Below are 18,083 nucleotides of genomic sequence, written 5' to 3'. Positions count from 1 at the left end.
TTTTACACTTTGTCAAAAGCATGGAGAGCGAACACAAGGTATCAAGTAGAAAAGAATTGGATTAGCAATACAATGAAATACTATTCCATCCTTAAAAAGGGAGGAAATTCTTACATAAACCACAACATGGGTGAAACTTGAGATTCATATTATGCTCTTAGTGTGAACTTAGCATCTTAATATTATATTAAGTGAATTAGGCCAGTAACAAAAAGACAAATACTGCATGATTAGACTTATATGAAGTATTGAGAGCAAAAATCATAGGGACAGAAAGAACAGTGGTTGCCAGGAGTTGAAGGGAGGGTGGGGCATTATTACTTAGTGGGTATAGGATTTCCATTTTACAAGATGAAATGAATTCTGAAGATGGACGGTGGTAATGGTAGCACATTATGAATATACTTAACAACACTGAACGGTAAACATAATGGTTACAGTGTTAACTTTTATGTGTGTTTTACCACAATGAAAAAATTTTGGATAAAAAGCACCTAAATTGATGAGTAAAAAGTTGTTGGGGAAGAAGATAATCATGCAACATGAAGATATATACACCCACACTTAGCTTACTACATTCAAAAGGGAAAAGTAAACTTTACAGGAGAGAAATCTGTAACTCATCTTAACCAAATGATCAAACTCAGCATCACCAATAATGGAGCAAAGACATAACTGGTGTACACCATCACCTACCTAGTATTCCTGCCAAAATGCTTATTCTGAATCTGATCATGAGGAAACAATCACCTAACAGAGCTTCTGGGTCCAAACAATTTAAAATTACATAATTGGGGAAATTTAAATTTCATTTCAGACTACATACTGGGTAACCTTGTGTCAACGGTTAAATTTTCTGAGTGTTAATCTTTGGTTACAAAGAAGAGCATTCTTTCTTTATTAGAGAAGAGCATTCTCGACCTTGGGAGACATGCTGAAATATTTGCGGGTAAATTGTCACGATGTCTGCAATTAACTCAGTGCAGAGAGAAAAGAAGACAAATGAAGCAAGTGTGGGGGCAAAAGGGTGACACTTGGTGAATTCAGGTGAAGCGTATCTGAGGTTCCTTAAACTATTTTTGCAATGCTTCTGTAAGTTAGAGATTATTAAAAAAAAATTTTGGCAGGAATGAGGCAAGGCATCTTTCGGGTCAGTGCGTGGGTTCTAGCCTTTTGTAACCATCTAGTGCTAGGTGGCTAAACATTATGCTACATTTATCGAGCATCTACTGTGTGTCCAGTTCTGCTGTATGCTCATGTCATCAGAAAAATGAGTAAGACATGGGGGCTCAGTCACTAGTGAAGAGACCATTGTGAATTCACCTTCAGGGTAAACCCAGGGTGCCTTGGGAGCACAGAAAATAAAGTGCCTCTCCCTCAGGGAGTGTGGTGCTCACATAGTTCTTTTCTCAGAGGAGGTCTGAAAGTTAGGACTCTTTTTTTTTTTTTAGCTGCCTCAGGTCTTAATTGCAGGACTCAGGATCTTCACTGCATCAGGACTTTTACTGTGCCGCAGGGACTCCCTAGTTGTGGTGCACAGACTTAGTTGCTCCAAAGCAGGTGGGATTTTAGTTCCTCAACCACAGATTGAACCCTTGTTCCCTGCATTGCAAGGAAGATTGTTTTCATTTGTTTGTTTTTGTTTTCTTTGTATTTTGCAAGGCAGATTCTTAACCGTTGGTCCACCAGTGGAGTCCATGTGAGGGCTTTGTGTTCAATAAAGGAAAGGGGACACTAGGCACGAAGAGCAGCAAGTGTCCACCCAGGCACAGAAGCCTGGAGAAGCACACTGCACAAGGGGGCTCTAACCGAGACATGGAGTAGGGGCTGCAGGAGATGAGTCTGCAGTGGGGCAAACTGCCACCTCGTAACGAGCCCCATTTGCTCTGCTGAGGATCACAGACTTTGTAGGCAGCAAGAGACCACCGAGGTGATATAAATGGAGAAATGTCACGAGGTCAGACTTGTGTTTTAGAATCATGACAATTTGACAGGAGTGGGTAAAAACTGGAAGCGGGGAATACTTGTCCAAGTAGAGAGGAGACGAGATATGAGAAGCATTTGGAAATGGAAACTAGGAGTGTATCAGATATTGGGTGTATTTGAGGAAGTGTTTTTAAGAGACTGGGACTTTCAGCTTGGTTAGTCACCACCATTCTGAGAGGCTAGAATGAAAAGAGCCTGGAGGAGGACTTAGGTGATTACCTCTGGAGACCAGCCTGCAGGGGATTGGCAGAGAAGATGGAGCTGAAAAGGGAAACCAAAAGAAGCAGGAAGAAAACAGAGAAGATATTTGATCATGGAAGCCAAGGGCTGAGATGGAGGGAGTAGTCACAGTGTTAGCTATGGAAGATGGCAAGTAGGATAATAGACAAATTCTTCTTTGGATTTGATAGGACGGCCATTGGGCTCTTTCCAGGAAGCAGTTTTGGTGAATGACGGCAGAAGTCAAGTCACAGTGTATAGAAGAATGAATGGGAGGTGAGAATGTTGAGACCATGCTTTTAAAATGTTTGACAGGATGGCTAAGACTAGTGGGCAGTAGCTGTGTAGAGATACGTGGAGAAGGGAGATTTTGCCTTTTCCATTTAAATGTTTTCACGTGTTGATGGGGATTAGCTTGTGAAAAGAGGGTCAGGTTGTGGAGCAGAGAGTCCCAGAAACAATGGAAGGAGATGAGCACAAAGGCAGGTGGGGCTCAGCAACTGCTCTCTGAGCTGTGCCCAGCACACAGTGGGCACCAGTCAATGTTTGTTTGGATAACTGAATGGAAAAGGGAATGAACAGTTCTCAAACCTGTATGTCCAACCTGTGTGTAGGCTGTAAAATCAATTTAACAGGCATTCATCATCATTTTTACCTTAATGAAATAGAATACAGTTTAAGTATCAGAGTGATTACCTGTGGTAAAGGTAAACATTACTTCTTAAGTGAAAGTCACTCAGTTGTGTCCGACTCTTTGTGACCCCATGAACTATACAGACCGTGGAATTCTCCAGCTCAGGATACTGGAGTGGATAGCCTATCTCCTCTCCAGCGGATCTCCCCAATCCAGGAATCGAACTGGGGTCTCCTGCATTGCAAGTGGATTCTTTACCAACTGAGCTATCAGGGAAGGCCTGATATGTTTAAGAAGAAACATTGCTTCTTAAATCATCCCATATATGAAGTATGCTATGGTTACATTAAGTGAGATTGTTCTTGTTTTTATTTTATGTTTGAAAGCCACTGCTGTGGCAAACAAAGATAAGTACACTAGCTTATAACTAACTTGATCTGTTTTGCACATAGTATAATCCTCAGTGCTTTGTACACGGCAGATCTCAATAAATTTTGGTTGACTGAGTGGGGGCAAAGGTAACAGAAGAAGTTAAGGGGATTTATGTTAACATGGTTCCCATAGATTAGTTTATATAATAACATGAGAGGCTGTTTAGCACAGGAATTTCCTGTCTTTAGCTTTTCCATATGCTGTAGATTGAGCAAGTCATTTTTACTGACTTCAGTTTGCATGTCTATTATTAGCCTTTCTTAACTGGAGCTCCTCATATGAACTACAGAACACAGAAAATAATTTCAGTGACTATTTTCTTGATTCTTCCCGGGATGATATATAAGTAGTGTCATTCTTAATACATAGGGGAAAAAATATTGGTTGAATGAATCATTTCATAGGAGTAAAAGAAGATAGGATTGAAGAAATATGAAAGCGCCTTGAAGATGGAAATGGGAGAGGTTGGTCCAGACCAAGAGAAAAAGCATTAGCAAAGATGGGAAGGTAACTGGGGGTAAGTAGGCTGGATGCAAGCAGAATGGGCACAAAGACTTCAATGAAGACATTAGGAGGAGGGTGTGAAAGCCAGTGTGAGGAGCCTCTATACTAACATGAAAAACTGTGTACCGAGCTGTATCTGCCATAGCAGAATCAGACCATGCTGGCAGGCTCTGCTGCGGCTCAGTGCTTGGATGCAAGTCTCAGCTCTCACTTAGCAGCTGGGTGACCTTAGGCAATTTCCCTAACCTCCTTGTACTTCATCACCTCTTTGTACTTTGTAACATGGGGATAGTATCACCACCTGTCTGTGTTATCATTAGATTCAACTGCTAGTAGCAAAGTAGCAATAACAAAATAATACTAAACAAGATAGCCCTTTCCTTTCACATAAAAATAGGCAATCCATGGTGAGTATGAAAGATACACAATCATCAGGGCCCCGAGTTTACATCACCAATCCCCAAAATATGGCTTTCATATCAGGGTCCGACTCCAATCAATACAACCACATTCTAACCAGAAGGAAGAAGAAAGAGCAATAGTACATCCTCAACCTGTAAGACACAGCCCAGCACTTCTGCTTTGATCCTATTGGTCAGAACAGTTCACATGGCAACAGCCAGCAAGGAAAGCTGGGAAGTGCCGTCTTTATTCTAGTCAGCTACGTGGCCTGGCTGGCCAACACCTGGGAGTTCTGCTCCCAAGAAAGAATAGATATTGGGGGATAACTAGCAGTATCTGCCCCCAATCTCATAGGCAATGTGAAGTTAAAGGAAATGAATACAACTGAAGCTCTTAGAACAGTTCCAAGCATGAACGAATCACTTAAAAATGTTTTTGTTGTCTTATCCTCACCCTCTCCTCTGCATAACACCTGTACACCACCAAACTCCAAACAATCCTAAATTGACACTTCTATTACAGTTCATGGGGTCACAAGAGTTGGAGACGACTTAGCTGCTAAGCCACCACCAGTCTAGATTTCCCAGACACCCCACTGGCAACACCTAGAGCCAGTGTTCATATTGAAGGAGTCCTGAATCTTGCCAGTAACCCTTGCCAGTTCAGATATTGGTTAGGAGCACCCCGAGGGGTGGCCTTGGCACAAATGCATAAAAAGGGCAAAGAGGGAAATTCCCTCGTGGTCCAGTGCTTAATATTCAGTGCTTTCACTGCCAGGGCCTGGGTTCAATCCCTGGTCAGGGAACTGAATCTTGCAAGCCTCATGGTGTGGCCAAAAATAAATTAGTTAAAATAGGCAAAGATAATATGTGTAGACATAAAAGTTAATGGCCAAATTTTTAAATGCTCATCATGACTTCATACTTTTACAAAAATTACCATTTTAAGTTATTTACATTTTTCTTATTTCTATGGGTGAAATAATTCTTATGATTCTGAGTGCTCTTAACAGTTTTTTTTTATAAATATGGAAATCATCCTTTTGTCACAAATGTTCTTAAAAATAGGCTTTTCCACAGAACTAGAAGAAAAATTTTTAAATTTGCATGGAAATGCTAATTTTCACCGCAAATAGCCAAAGTGGTGTTGGAGAAGACTCTTGAGAGTCCCTTGGACTGCAAGGAGATCCAACCAGTCCATTCTGAAGGAGATCAGTCCTGGGTGTTCATTGAAGGGAATGACACTAAAGGTGAAACTCTAGTACTTGGACCACCTCATGCGAAGTGTTGACTCATTGGAAAAGACCCTGATGCTGGGAGGGGTTGGGGGCAGGAGGAGAAGGGGACGACAGAGGATGAGATGGCTGGGTGGCATCACCAACTCGATGGACATGAGTTTGAGTGAACTCCGGGAGTTGGTGATGGACAGGGAGGCCTGGTGTGCTGTGATTCATGTGGTCGCAAAGAGTCGGACACGACTGAGTGACTGAACTGAACTGAACTGAACTGAGCCAAAGCAATTCTGAGAAAGAAAAACAGAGCTCGAGGAACCAGGTTCCCTGGCTTCAGACTATACTGCAAAGCTACAGTAAACAAAACAATATGACTCTGTCACAAAAACAAAAATATAGATCAATGCAACAGGATAGAAAACCCAGAAATAAACCCATGGACCTATGATCAATTAATCTATGGCAAAGGGGGCAAAACTATATAATGGAGATAAGTCAGGCTCTTCAATAAGTGGTGTTGGGAAAACTGGACAGCTTCATGTTAAAAAAAGAAACTAGAACATTCTTTAACGCCATACACAAAAATAAGCTCTAAATGAGTTAAAGACCTATATGTGAGACCAGTTACTATAAAACTCTTAGAGGAAAACATAAGCAACATCTTTTTTTCATTCATCTGCTGGAGTAATGAAAATAAAAACAGAAATAGACAAATGGGACCTAATTAAACTTAAAAGCTCTTGTACAGTAAAGGAAACCATAAGCAAAACAAGGACAACCCACAGAAAGGAAAAAAATATTAGCAAATTAAGCAACCATACAAGCATCTCATGCAGCTCAATATAAAAACAAAACAAAACAAAACAAAACAAAAACCAACAGCCCAATCAAAAACTGGGCAGAAGATCTAAATAGACATTTCTCCTGAGAAGACATATCAAAAAGCCCAAGAAAAGATGCTAAATCACTAATTATTAGAGAAATACAAATCCAAACTATAATGAGAGGGCCCCCCTGGTAGTTCAGTGGTAGAGAATCTTCCTGCTAATGCAGGAGACACACGTTTGATCCCTAATCTGGGAAGATCCTACATGCTGTGGAGCAACTAAGCCTGTGAGCCACAACTATTGAGCCCGTTCTCTAGAGCCTGGGAGCCACAACTACTGCAGCCCGTGTGCCTTCGAGCCCTTACTCTGCAACAAGAGAAACCACTGCAATGGGAAGCCAGTGCACTGCAACTAGAGAGGAACCCCCATTTGTCACAACTAGAGAAAAGTCTGCACAAACAAAGACCCAGCACAGACAAAAACAAGGTTTAAAAATGGTCCACATCAAAAATAAATAAATACAATAATTTTTAAAAGCTACAATGAGATACCATCTTACATCAGTCAGAACAGCCATCATCAAAAAGTCTACAAACAATAAATGCTGGAGAGGTTGTGCAGAAAAGGGAATCCTCTAACGCCATTGGTGGGGATGTAAATTGGTACCACCACTATGGAGAACTATATGGGGGTTTCCTAAACTAATCAAAGCAGAACTACCATGTGATCCAGCAATCCCACTCCTGAGCATTTATCTCACAAAGAACATAATTCAAAAAATACACGAACCCAATGTTCATTATTGCACTTTTTACAATAGCCAAGATATGGAAGCAGCCTAAATGTCCATCAGCAGATGAATGGAGAAAGAAGATGTGGTATATATACACAGTGGAATAGCTGCTTAGCTATAAAAAATAAAATAATGCCATTTGCAGCAACATGGATGGATCTAGAGATTATCATACTAAGTGAAGTAAGTCAGACAGATAAATATCATGAAATCACTCATATGTGGATTCTATAAAGATGATACAAATGGACTTATTTACAAAATAGAAACAGATCCGTAGACTCCAAAACTGAATCTATGGTTACCAAAGGGAAAAGGTGGAGGGGAGGGATAAGTTAGTTTGGGGATAACATACAGCTACCCACTCCAGTATCCTTGCCTGGAGAATTCCATGGACAGGGAGCCTGGCAAGCTACAGTCCATGGGGTTGCAAAGAGTCAGACATGACTGAGAAATTAATTTTTACCATTTTTAAACATATACACACTAATATATATAAAACAGATAATTAATAAGGACCTACTGTATAACACAGGGTACTCAACTCATTGTATAATAACCTGTATAGGAAAAGAATATGTAAAAGAATGGATATATATATAACTGAATCGGTTTGCTTGGTACCTGAAACTAACATTGTAAATCAGCTGTATCACCAATATAAAATAAATATTAAATTTAAAAATTTATTTAAAAAATAGACTTTCAAAAAAATAAACTTTTCCAGTATAATAATAACCAAATCAGTGGAGCCAGGGATATATGGCCCTGTGTTTGCTGCATAGTGACATACAGTGGGATTGAGAAAATACAGAAATAAATTGAGTGTAATGGGAACCAGGTTTCTCACTATCAGGGAAGGAAATTATGGAGCAGGGGAAGCTAGACTAGACCTTGCTGGATTGGAATTGAAAGTTTGGTATGAGCTCATGATCTTTCATAAGGATAGCTATAGATATTGATACTGTGGTGGTTTTAAAGTAGATCCACATTTTTGTGGGTTTTTAAAAAATTCTTTTCCTTCAAAAGGTAGAGTATAATCTCCTTGCCCTTGAATGTGGGCTGAACTTAATGTCTCACTCAGTCCAGTCTCTCAGTCTGACTCTTTGAGATCCCATGGACTGCAGCATGCCAGGCTTCTCTGCCCTTCACCAACTCCCGGAGCTTGCTCAAACTCATGTCCATCGAGTCGGTGATGGCGTCCAACCATCTTATCTTCTGTTGTCCCCTTCTCCTCCTGCCTTCAATCTTTCCCAACATCAGGGTCTTTTCCAGTGAGTGAGTTCTTCCATCAGGTGGCCAAAGTATTGGAGTTTCAGCTTTAGCATCAGTCCTTTCAATGAATACTCAGGACTGATTTCCTTTAGGATGGACTGGTTGGATGTCCTTGCAATCCAAGGGACTCTCAAGAGTCTTCTCCAACACCACAGTTCAAAGTCATCAATTCTTCAGTGCTTAGCTTTTTTATAGTCCAACTCTCATGTCCATACATGATTACTGGAAAAACACTAGTTTTGACTAGTCAGACCTTTGTCAGCAAAGTAACGTGTCTGCTTTTTAATATGCGGTCTAGGTTGGTCATAGCTTTTCTTCCAAGGAGTAAGTGTTTTTTAATTTCATGGCTGCTGTCACCATCTGCAGTGATTTTGGAGCCCAAGAAAATAAAGTCTGTCACTGTTTCCATTGTTTCCCCATCTATTTGCCCTGAAGTGATGGGACCAGATGCCATGATCTTAGTTTTTTGCAAGTTGAGTTCTAAGCCAGCTTTTTCATTCTTCTCTTTCACTTTCATCAGGAAGCTTTTTAGTTCCTCTTCACTTTCTGCCACAAGGGTAGTATCATCTATATAGATGAGGTTATTGATATTTCTCCTGGCAATCTTGATTCCAGCTTGTGCTTCATCCAGCCTGGCATTTCACATAATGTACTCTGCATATAAGTTAAATAAGCAGGGTGACAATATACAGCCTTGACAAACTCCTTCCCCAATTTGGAACCAGCCTATTGTTCCATGTCTGGTTCTAACTGTTGCCTCTTGACCTGCATACAGATTTCTCATGAGGCTGGTAAGGTGGTATGGTATTCTCATGTCTTGAAGAATTTTCCATAGTTTTTGTGATCTACACAGTCAAAGGCTTTAGCGTAATCAGTAAAGCAGAAGTAGATGTTTTTTTGGAATTCTCTTGCTTTTCCTATGAGCCAATAGATGTTGACAAGTTGATCTCTGATTCCTCTGCCTTTTCTAAATCAGCTTGAACATCTGGAAGTTTGATTCACATACTGTTGAAGCCTGGTTTGGAGAATTTTGAGCATTACTTTGCTAGTGTGTGAGATAATTGTGCAATAGTTTGAACATTCTTTGGCATTGCCCTTCTTTGGGATTGGAATGAAAACTGACCTTTTCCAGTCCTGTGGCCACTGCTGAGTTTTCCAAATTTGCTGGTATATTGAGTGCAGCACTTTAGCAGCATTATCTTTTAGGATTTGAAATAGCTCAAGTGGAATTCCATAACCTCCACTAGCTTTGTTAATAGTGATGCTTCCTAAGGCCCACTTGACTTTGCATTCCAGGATGTCTGGGTCTAGGTTGAGTGATCACACGATCATGTTTATTTGGGTCATGAAGATCTTTTTTTGTGTAGTTTTTTGGTATTCTTGCCATCTCTTCTTAATATCTTCTGCTTCTGTTAGGTCCATACCATTTCTGTCCTTTATTGTGTCCATCTTTGCATGAAATGTTTCCTTGGTATCTCTAACTTTCTTGAAAAGATTTCTAGTCTAGAACTTAATGTTTAGATGACCTCCAATGCTAGGTTATAAAAAGGATATAAAAATTCACCTTCTTTCTCTCTCTCATTACTTGATTTTGGAATCCAGTCACCAACTTGTGAGTAAGCCAGGGTCCCATGGCAGGCCATATGTAGGTGTTCCAGGGATAGCTCCTGACCCTGACAGCCAGCAGCAAGTGCCACACATGTGAATGAACAACCTTTGGATGATTTCAGCCCCAAAGACCTAAACATCATGGCACAGAAACAAGTCATTCCCCATTGTATGCACTTTGAATTCCTGGCCCTCATAAACCATGAGAGATAATACAGAATTATTATTTAAGCCACTAAGTTTGAGGATCATTTGTAGATAATTAATATGTATTATATGTCTGCATATGTGTATATTATGTGTTTGTGCATACATACATTTCCTACCTCTGTCCACTGAAAAATTCTAGAAGCAATGATAACCCAGGAGCTATGAGCATGCCTAGCATGCAGATCTTATTTTTGGAATAGCATTCTCCCCTAAAGAAATAGCTGATTCCAGGGCTGGGGCAGAGAAAGTATAAGATGAGCTTGGAACATCTTATACAACAGAGTGCTCAAATATGTCTAAAGATCCAAGAGCCATTTGGAAGGGGCTCCCTTGGCCCTATCTGGGAACATGTGAATATCCAAATAAATAATGATCATAAAGGACTATAATCCACTGAACAAAACAGGATCTAAAAGTTCATACTGATATATTGAATAAGTGATTGAGTAGGAGGGAAGAGAAGGCTTTCCTTTCTGTAGGCTGTCAACTAATATTGTTTATTAATAAGTAAAAACCACTTATTAATTTACAGGGGAGAAATCTGACAAAACCAAGTGGTAAAAATTAAATTACATCAATACATATGACAGCACATGCCTCCTGATACGATGCACTGAGATCACAGGATCACCTCTTGAATATTCTTGCTAAAGGTACATGACCTGAACCTAATCATGAAGTTACATCAGCCAAGTCCAACAGTGAGGGACATGCTACAAAGTAATTGATCTGCAATCTTCAAACGTGTCAAGGTCAAAAAAGTCAGAGAAAGTCTGAGGAACCTGTCCAAATTGAAGAGACCAAAGAATGATGGCTAAACAGAAAGTGTTATCCTGAACTGGATCCTGGACCTAAAAAGAATATAACTGGGACAACCAGCAAATGTTGAGTGAGGCCTGTGGATTAGTCAGCAAGTGTATCAATGTTAATTGATGGTTGATTACGTGGGAAGATGTCCCAGTTTGTTGGAAATTTGTGCTGAAGTGCTAAGGCTGAGTGATACAGTATGTTTGCATCTGACTCTCAAATGCTTAAAACATGAATTTTATGGAGAGAGAGGATGGTAATACAAATATGGCAAACAGTTAATTGGGGAATCTGAGTGAAAGCATATATAGTTCTCTGTACTACTTGTACAACTTTTTCTGTAATTTTTTTTTAATTGAAGGATAATTGGTTTACAATGTTGTGTTAGTTTCTGCTGTACAACAATGTAAATCCACTCAAGTATACAAATATCTCCTCCCTGTTGAGCCTCCCACCACCCCATCCCACCCCTCCAGGTCCTCACAGAGCACCAGTCGAGCTCCCTGTGCTCTACAGCAGCTTGTCACTAGCTATCTGTTTTACAAACACATGTATATATGTCAATCCTACTTTCTCAATTCGTCCCACCTTCTTCTTCCTTCACTGTTCCAAAGGTTCATTCTCTATATCTGCATCTCTATTCCTGCCCCGCAGGCAAACATCTCAAGTTCAGCAGAGCTAAAATCTACCTAATCATTTCCTTCCCACCAGTCACTTCTTTGGACTTGCCTCTTTCTGACCATCAGGTTTCCAAACTCAGGAGTCACTGTCGAGTCCTCTCATTTTCCCACATCTAACCAGAAACTGATGTTCTTTACTTTGTGTTCTGCCACCTCTCTGTTCCAGACCCTCATCCTTAAACCCTGAATTGTCACTACAGTCATCTCCATTTATCTCCCAGGTAATCAATAACCTAATCCTGTAGTAGAATTCTCAGGGACTTACCCCACAACACACACACAATGACCTTGAATTGTTCAGTATATATAAGGTAACTTTTAAACTGTGTTGAAACATAAAACTGAATATCTTTAGTGCTCTCATTCAATTCTAAAATCAAAACAGGGACTTCCCTGGTGGCCCAGTGGCTAGGACTGCGTGCTCCCAATGCAAGGGGAGCATTGCGCCCCTAGTCAGAGAACTGGATCCCATATGCTGCGATAAATGACCCCTGTGTGCCAATACAAAGATCAAAGGTCCTGAGTCCCCCAGCTAAGACCCGGCGCAGCCAAACTAATTAACATTTTTCAGAAAAATCAGAGCTGTCTTGAACATTTTTAGCCAGGTATCTTTAAAAAAATCAAATCAAAACAAATTTACAAACAAAATACAAACAGAAGCATAAAAACTAATAAAATTCAAGTTAACATTGAATTTGACTCACCCCATAGTGGTGGCACATTGATTGGTCTTTTTGGAATTTCGGGTGTCTGTACTAGCGTAGGCACTGATGGCCCATTTTCCTACCATTTTCTTCTACTGAAAGTTTTACAAAACTTCAGCTAGTACAGTCCACTCACCAGGAAACTGGCCTTTACTTTGACATAGATGCACCATTTATGGATTCATTCTTCAATACTCTTGTCAGTTTGTGAAAAAGTAACTTGGTTTTATAAATTCAGACACAGATATAGGCAATGAAATCATGACATCATATGGAAACAAAAAAAGAGTGAAAGTGTTAGTAGTTATGCAATAGTGTCTGACTCTTTGCAACCCCATGTGCGACCCCATGGACTGTAGCCCACCAGGCTCCTCTGTCCTTGGAGTTCTCCAGGCAAGAATATTGGAGTGGGTTGCCATTTCCTTCTCCAAGGTATCTTCCCAACCCAGGTGTTGAACCTGGGATCTCCAGCACCACAGACATATTCTTTACCATCTGAGCCACCAGGGAAGCCCTCATATGGAAATACTCATATGGAAATAAATGGTCATCTAGGTCTGAAATTTCATATTAGAATTTGAAACATTCAGAGCAGCATTATTTTTAGTAGACAAAAAGTGAAGCAACCCAAAGTATTCATTAATGGATAAATGTATAAACATTTGGAATATGCAAAAAAAAAATGGAATATTATTCAGGCTTTAAAAGAAAGGAAATTCTGACACATGGATAAACCTTGAGGACATTATGCTGGGTGAAAGAAGTTGGTCACAGAAGGACAAATACTGCAATTCCACTTGTATGAGGTACTTAGAGTAGTCAAATTCATAGAGATAGAAAGTAGGTTGGTAGTTACCAGGGGCTGGGGTGGTAGGAAATGAGGAGTTAGTGTTTAATGGGTAGACTTAGAGTTCAGCAAAATGAGGAGTACTGTGGATGTAAGTGATGTCTGTACAATGTGAGTGTACTTAGTATTACTTAACTGTGCACTTAAGATCATTAAGGTGGTAGATTTTATGTGTATTTTACAATAATTAAATTAAAAAATTTTTAATGTTGGGACTTCCTTGGCAGTCCAGTGCTTAAGACTGTGCTTCCACTGCAGGGGGCACAGGCTCCATCCCTGACAGGGTAAGTTGGATCCCACATGCTGTGGGATGGAGGCAAAAAAAAATTAATGTTACCATCAGGTGAAAGACCAATATTTTTCAGTGCTTGTAGACAGTTCCTGGACTCTAGGGCTCTGGATGGATATTACTGTAGACCCCCACCCCCGGCACACACTACTTTACTGCATTCTCTACCCAGTACCTCTCTCTAGCCTGGAATCCTCAGAGTTACTGTACTCGGACCCCTCACCACACTTCACTCTTAACTCTCAACACGCCTCCAGCTACCAGGCTCAACACACATTTTCACCTCTCTGCCTTTTTATTATATATTATTATATTATATATAAATATATATATATATATATATTTAAATTAGAAAAAAAAAGCAGTTGTCAGGACAAGAAAGATTTCAGGACTGAATTCAAAGGGAACTATGTCGAGGAGACCCAAGTCCTACTTACTGAAAGTTTCCATGATGTTAGCAGTAATGTTATTTGATTCTAAATGCCTATGATCAAAGCACCAAGAACCTGGGCTGTTTCCAAAATCCCCCTTGAATATGACCTAAAAGACATCTGCACAAACACAAATAACTTTATTCACATGGTACAACAGTGTTTGAGTAGACAGAGTTTTAAGGACACTTAATACAATCAATTTCTTGAACTCACATTTGAGTTGCCCTGGGTATTTTACTTATAGAATTTTGCACATAGTCCACCTTTTCTGCACAAAGATAAAATATTATCCATATTTGCATAATTCCCCATTATTTTGCTGTTTCAACATGATTTTGCACCCCCAGTCATTTCCTTGTTAGTCTAAGGTTACATTTCTTTTGCTCTCAGCCTTTTTTGAGCTTCACTTTCTCTCTTTATGTAATCGAGTATAGCTTCGAGCCATAGGATTGTCCTTTCCAAGGTCCACAACGATTACCTCCCTAGAAAATGTGACTCCTTTTAAGGGTCTTTTATGGTTATCAACAACTGAAGAACTTCCAGTGAGAGGTATGAGTGATTTTTGCAAATAGTCATCCTGTAAGAGAATATAACAAATAATATCAATGATAAATTTATGAAAACAACAAGCCCTGCTTTTAAAAAATATGGGTTATATGTATATTGTAAGAAACAGAAAAAGGATTTCTAAATGATACAGAAAAGCAGTAATAATCCATAAAGGCATAATTTTCATATTTCTATGGTTATAAAAGCACACACTGCTATATTCAAATAGCATCTGGCAACATGTGTTATTTTCTCTACAAAGGAGGCAAACCCAAGAGCCACTTGGATCACCATTCTGTCTCCAAGTGGTCATGGGTCTCATGTTAGGAGGACATGTGAGCTGTTGTTATTAGGCAGCCTCAAACACGGAGTTCAAGAAGGCCCCGACAATGTTTACAAGCTGTTGTAGAAGGAACCCAGAAGTAGAGCAGGTCTTTGGCATCTGGTCCTGAGCCTGGCTAGGGAGGAGGAGTGACTTCAACAATTCATCTTATTTTCTCATTCGTAACATAAGAGGGTTGGCTCCCTAAATGATCTCCTCCAGCTCTAACACCTTAGGATTCTGAATAAAGCAAAATGAAAGGGAATTATTAAGAAAACCACAAATGTAAGGATGAAGATGGAGCAAGTGTCCAGGCATGGCATGTGTAATTGGTTTAACAAAATGAACCAATAAGCTAAGAAGGGTGGTTTAAATGATTGTCAACACTGCACTCCTTCCAGATACAAACCTAAGTTACAAACAAGACCATCCTTCAATATACCTAGCCAAGGAATTTACCTCTTCTTTAAATACTAAATGCCTCTTAAGAGTAGAAAAGCATATCACCTCTTGACCATTTTCTCTAGCATTCTCAGGCTTTTGCTTCTCTTTTATTTTGTTCTCTTCTTCACCCTCCACATCCTCTCTATTTCCTAAGGGTGTGGTCATCGCATCTTTACTCCGTCTCTGGACAAGAATGCCATGCCTTGCAGGTGCAAGAGTCCTAGAAAATCAATCAGCAAGGTTTTTAAAATTCATGCATCTTAGCCCTCATGGTCACACACAAAAATGGTGTTCCACCACATCCTAAGGTGCGGACTTACTTTTCTTGGTTGTCTAAATTGTTCATCTCTGTATTAGCAGCTAGACAATCTTCACCTTCATTTTCTGTACAAGGACCTTTTTCTGTCTCTTCATCTGTCCTGCTTTGGGAACTATAATCACAAAGGAGAAAGTGTGGAAAAGAAAGAAAGGTCTTAATGTTAAGACTTGGAAAGGAACTTCACTTTTAAGCAGGAAATTAGCATTTCTAAAACCCTGAAATAGAAAAAACAGATACCTACAGCATTATTATTTGCTCTATTTTAAATTGCTTTATATTATTACTAGATACATTTGCTACTGACTTAAAGTCTGATCCCAATTTATCAGCATGGATTTATACCATTTATATAAAAAAACCACCAATAAAAGGAAGATGCAACTGAGGCAAATTAGAAGGATGATGAAGAAAGTGAATGCTGTGGTTTCAAAGTTCATATGGTTAACTAGACGACTCATCTACTCTCACAATCACAGATTGTCCAAATATGTTTTCCAGCTCAGTGTGAATGTAGTTCTCTTGTTCTTTAAGTTTTCTAGAAACAGAAGAATAAAAGGATGTTTTTATTGTTGTTCTTTTGATCAGCTTCATAAAAGATGCTCGGCTTGTTCTGGTGGTGTGGACTCACCCTGGTTAATTTCTCTCCATAAATGTGGTGGGGGCTGAGGTGGCTAGAGGGGAGACTGAGCTGGAACTCAGCTCATCTCCCCTCATCCCAAAAACTATCAGAATCCAGAGGACGGAGGAATTGGCATAGCTGGAGCCGAGCCCAGCTCCCAATTCTTCTCTCTTCAGTGACATCATAGAATCATGGAACTATTGAGTTAGAGAGATCATAGCACCAGCCCAACCCTGCCCATCACCTGAAATCAGAAGAACCACAAAAACTCTCCCCTGGGCTGCAGTCTGTCTGTCCTCTCTGGCTATCTATTTTACATAGGTAATGTAGATGTTTCAATGCTACTCTGGATTCATCCCACTTTCTGCTTCCCCCGCTGTGTCCACAAGCCTGTTCTCTATGTCTGTGTCTTTATTGCTGCCCTGCAAATAGGTTCACCAGTAACATTTTTCTAGATTTCATGTATTTGCATTAATATATGATATTTGTTTTTCTCTTTTTGACTTACTTCATTCTGTATAACAGGCTCTAGTTTCATCTACTTCACTAGAATGGATTCAAATTCATTCCTTTTTATGGCTAATATTCCATTGTATATATGTACCACAGCTTCTTTATCCATTCATCTGTGAATGGACATCTAGGTTGCTTCCATGTTTGGCTATTGTAAACAGTGCTTCTATCAACATTGGGGTACATGGGTCTTTTAGAATCATCCTTACTTCTTTTTTCCTCTACTCTTTCCTTTAATTTTCTTTATTCTAGACATGTAATTAATTAGCTGTGTGTCCTAGAGCATGTACCTCTCTTTGCCTCAGAATGTTCATTGTTAAAACTAGAATAAGAGTAACTTACTAGTTACTTACTGGCTTTATTATATGGATTTAGTGAGTTAATCTGAGTAAAGCTTTAAATGGTAACTTCTAAGTATTCTATAAGTATTTCACTATATTTAAAATTTTCTATGAATAGTCTCTGAACGCTATGTTAGCGTTACGTAATTAAGTATTACATTCAGGTACTTCCCTGGTGGCACAGTGGGTAAGAATCTGCTTGCCAATGCAGGGGACGTGGGTTTGATCTCTGGTCTGGGAAGATTCCACACACTTCTGAGCAACTAAGCGCATGCGCCACAACCACTGAGCCTGCGCTCTAGAGCCCGTGAGCCGCAACTGCTGAGCTGGTGTGCTGCAACCACTGATTATGATGCCTAGACTCTTTTGTCTAACAGTTATTAAGAACTCTAAGTATCAAATTCATATTACAGCTGCCTCCTCCACATCTCACATTGCTATTTAATGGGCATCACAAATTTAATATATATACAGAGTGATCCTTATGTTTCAACCTCTCACAACCAAGGCAACGTGACTCTCCTTTCTAATTTTTCTGATTTGGTAAATAGTGTCTATACCTCTCCTTGTATATTTCAGAAATATGAAGGTTTCCTTGACATTCTTTTTTATTCACATATGCAACCCTCAACACATTGCAAAATTCTGTCAGTTCTACTTCCCCCAAATATCTTAAATTTATGCATCTCTTTTCAAGTCCACTGCTATCACCATTATACAAATCATTACCAATACTTCTTCACACTATATCTACTTGTTACTCTATTCATCACACATTTGTTCTACCCCTTAAATTTCATACTGCTAATGAGGTGATATTTTATTTATTACTACAAATACCTCGTATCTCTCCTTTAAAAATAACTTGATTGAATTATAATCTAATTTAGAATAAAATAGAATCCTTTTGGGATTTCCAGGTGGTAAAGAATCTGCCTACCAAGCAGGAGATGTGGGTTCAATCCTTGGGTGGGAAAGACCTCCTGGGGAAGGAAAGGGCAACTGACTCCAGTATTCTTGCCTGGAGAACCCCATGGACAGAGGAGCCTGGCAGGCTATCGTTGATGGGGTTGTGAAAGAGTTGAACAAGACTT

At 39.6% G+C, this 18,083-nt stretch overlaps 1 protein-coding gene across 1 annotated transcript; it reads right to left on the bottom strand.

Moving 5' to 3' along the window:
• Window positions 1–14,185: 14,185 nt before the first annotated feature.
• On the bottom strand, window positions 14,186–15,953 carry C11H2orf74 (chromosome 11 C2orf74 homolog). Its single transcript, XM_027554410.1, has 4 exons — window positions 15,859–15,953; window positions 15,518–15,628; window positions 15,261–15,417; window positions 14,186–14,459 (listed from the first exon to the last, which is right to left on the bottom strand). The coding sequence occupies exons 1-4, from the start codon at window positions 15,951–15,953 to the stop codon at window positions 14,286–14,288; spliced, it is 537 nt and encodes a 178-aa protein (XP_027410211.1). The 3' UTR covers window positions 14,186–14,285.
• Window positions 15,954–18,083: the final 2,130 nt, after the last annotated feature.

This window comes from Bos indicus x Bos taurus, chromosome 11 (assembly GCF_003369695.1).
Source record: "Bos indicus x Bos taurus breed Angus x Brahman F1 hybrid chromosome 11, Bos_hybrid_MaternalHap_v2.0, whole genome shotgun sequence".
NCBI lineage: Eukaryota > Metazoa > Chordata > Mammalia > Artiodactyla > Bovidae > Bos > Bos indicus x Bos taurus.
The sequence above is the reverse complement of the archived record's forward strand: the minus strand, read 5'-3'. Positions and strand labels throughout refer to the sequence as shown.

Coding starts and splice junctions, on each gene's coding strand:
- C11H2orf74 (XM_027554410.1), bottom strand. CDS start 15,953: ATGAACTTTGAAACCACAGCATTCACTTTCTTCATCATCCTTCTAATT. Junction 15,629..15,858: donor GTGGTTTTTTTATATAAATG/GTATAAATCCAT, acceptor TTGTGATTATAG/TTCCCAAAGCAGGACAGATG. Junction 14,460..15,260: donor CTAGAGAAAATGGTCAAGAG/GTGATATGCTTT, acceptor ATTCTCTTACAG/GATGACTATTTGCAAAAATC.